Raw genomic sequence first — 2,015 nt, 5'->3', positions numbered from 1 at the left:
ATGTGGTTTTGGAAAATGAAAGAACACATAAGACTGTTTCTTTCCTCTCTCTCTCATGATGTTTATGAAATAAACCTTCTCCCCTCCCCAATATTGCCAACAAAATTCTTGCAGCAAAAATAGCAGCTTAACGGTTTTTTATCTATTGACTTCCTGCTTGAAATTTTCACATTAATGACAAATGTCTTCAAACATATGTTATTAATATTATCACCAAGCTGGAGAAGCATTTAAGCACAGACCACAAATTTATATGAAGAAAGAATAACAGAAAATACGAAGGAAGGAGATTTTATGTTTTTATATAATATGTGATGTTAATCCTTCTATGCATGTATACAAATAAACATGACATAATAAAATGTTCCAGGCAAATTCGACATCTGTAACAATTTTTTTCTTCATGGGATTTTCCCGCTACCCCAAAGTTGAGATCATCATACTTGTGCTGTGCTTGCTGATGTACCTGCTCACCTTGCTGGGTAATATGATTCTCATCTCTATCACCATCCTGGATTCCCACCTACACACACCCATGTACTTCTTCCTCAGCAACCTCTCCTTTTTAGACATCTGGTACACTTCTCCTGCTCTCACTCCAATGCTGGCAAATTTTGTTTCAGGGAGAAACACCATCTCATTCTCAGGGTGTGCTGCTCAGATGTACGTCTCTCTTGCCATGGGCTCCACTGAGTGTGTGCTCCTGTCCATGATGGCATATGACCGGTATGTGGCCATCTGCAACCCCCTGAGATACCCCATCATCATGAACAGAAGGGTGTGTGTGCAGATTGCAGCTGGCTGCTGGGTGACAGGCTGCCTCACTGCCCTGGTGGAAACAGTGTCTGTGCTGCAGATGTCTCTGTGTGGTAATAGCATCATCAATCATTTTGCTTGTGAAATTCTGGCTGTCTTGAAACTGGTTTGTGTGGACACCTCCACGGTGCAGTTAATCATGCTGGTGATCAGCATACTTCTTCTTCCTATGTCAGTGCTCCTCATTGGTATCTCTTATGCACTCATTCTCTCCAAAATCCTGAGAATCAATTCAGCAGATGGTCGAAGCAAAGCCTTTTCAACATGTGTAGCCCACCTGACTGTGTTGGTTTTGTTCTTTGGGACAGCTCTCTTTATGTACCTGAAGCCTTCGGCTGTAGATTCACAGGAAATAGATAAATTTATGACTTTGGCATATGTTGCATTAACCCCCATGTTGAATCCCATCATCTACAGTCTACGAAACAAAGACGTGAAAGCAGCTGTGAAAAAATTGCTGAGTAGAAATCCTTTAGTCCTGTCTTAATTCTGTCCTTAAAGAATATTAGAGCAAGCACACTCATCTGGATAATCTCCAACATTATCCAGAAAGCTGCAAAAGAGGTGGCTGAAATCAAACCCTGGAAAATGCTCGTTTTTCAACAGGAGCTCAACATTAAGCCTGATATCTTGATTTACTTTGTAAATAAAACTTTTTTTATTAATGAATCACTTAGGCAGAATGAATTCTATTTCCAGAAAAGTATTAAGCATTTATTCAATATTAACATAACGTTAAAATTAGACAATTGCTTATTGTCTTATTTTTGACTTGCTATATCATCTAAGAGCTCAACTCTAGCATCACCATGATAATAACTAATATACCAAGAGAGTAAAATTTTAAACCTAGTAAATTTTGAAATAATTTATCCTTATAGGATTCGCAATTATGTCTGATTTTATGAAGAAATAAGTATTTTTACTTAAGTATGGATATAATTCAATGTATAAATATACCATAATTCATAAAACTGAGACACTTTTCCCAGTTTCTAAATGTTAAAATATGAAAAATATGGATTTACATTTTATGAACTATACCATAAATAATTCTGATTATTTGGGATATGTATATGGAGGATAAGTAAATACCATGTATGTGCAAAGACATCATGACAAGGATTTGCACAATTGTAATCCTGTATATGAAGTGGAGTAAAGGAACAACATTCAGGAGGTCTTGAAACATCTATGAT

At 36.9% G+C, this 2,015-nt stretch overlaps 1 protein-coding gene across 1 annotated transcript; it reads left to right on the top strand.

The window, feature by feature from the left end:
- Positions 1–361: 361 nt before the first annotated feature.
- LOC101401209 (olfactory receptor 13F1-like) lies at positions 362–1,326 on the top strand. Its single transcript, XM_004423720.2, has one exon. It carries the CDS (start codon positions 362–364, stop codon positions 1,301–1,303), a length of 942 nt encoding a protein of 313 aa, XP_004423777.2. The 3' UTR covers positions 1,304–1,326.
- Positions 1,327–2,015: the final 689 nt, after the last annotated feature.

This window comes from Ceratotherium simum, chromosome 29, assembly GCF_057802395.1.
Source record: "Ceratotherium simum simum isolate JZ-2026a chromosome 29, ASM5780239v1, whole genome shotgun sequence".
NCBI lineage: Eukaryota > Metazoa > Chordata > Mammalia > Perissodactyla > Rhinocerotidae > Ceratotherium > Ceratotherium simum.
The sequence above is the reverse complement of the archived record's forward strand: the minus strand, read 5'-3'. Positions and strand labels throughout refer to the sequence as shown.

Coding starts and splice junctions, on each gene's coding strand:
- LOC101401209 (XM_004423720.2), top strand. CDS start 362: ATGTTCCAGGCAAATTCGACATCTGTAACAATTTTTTTCTTCATGGGA.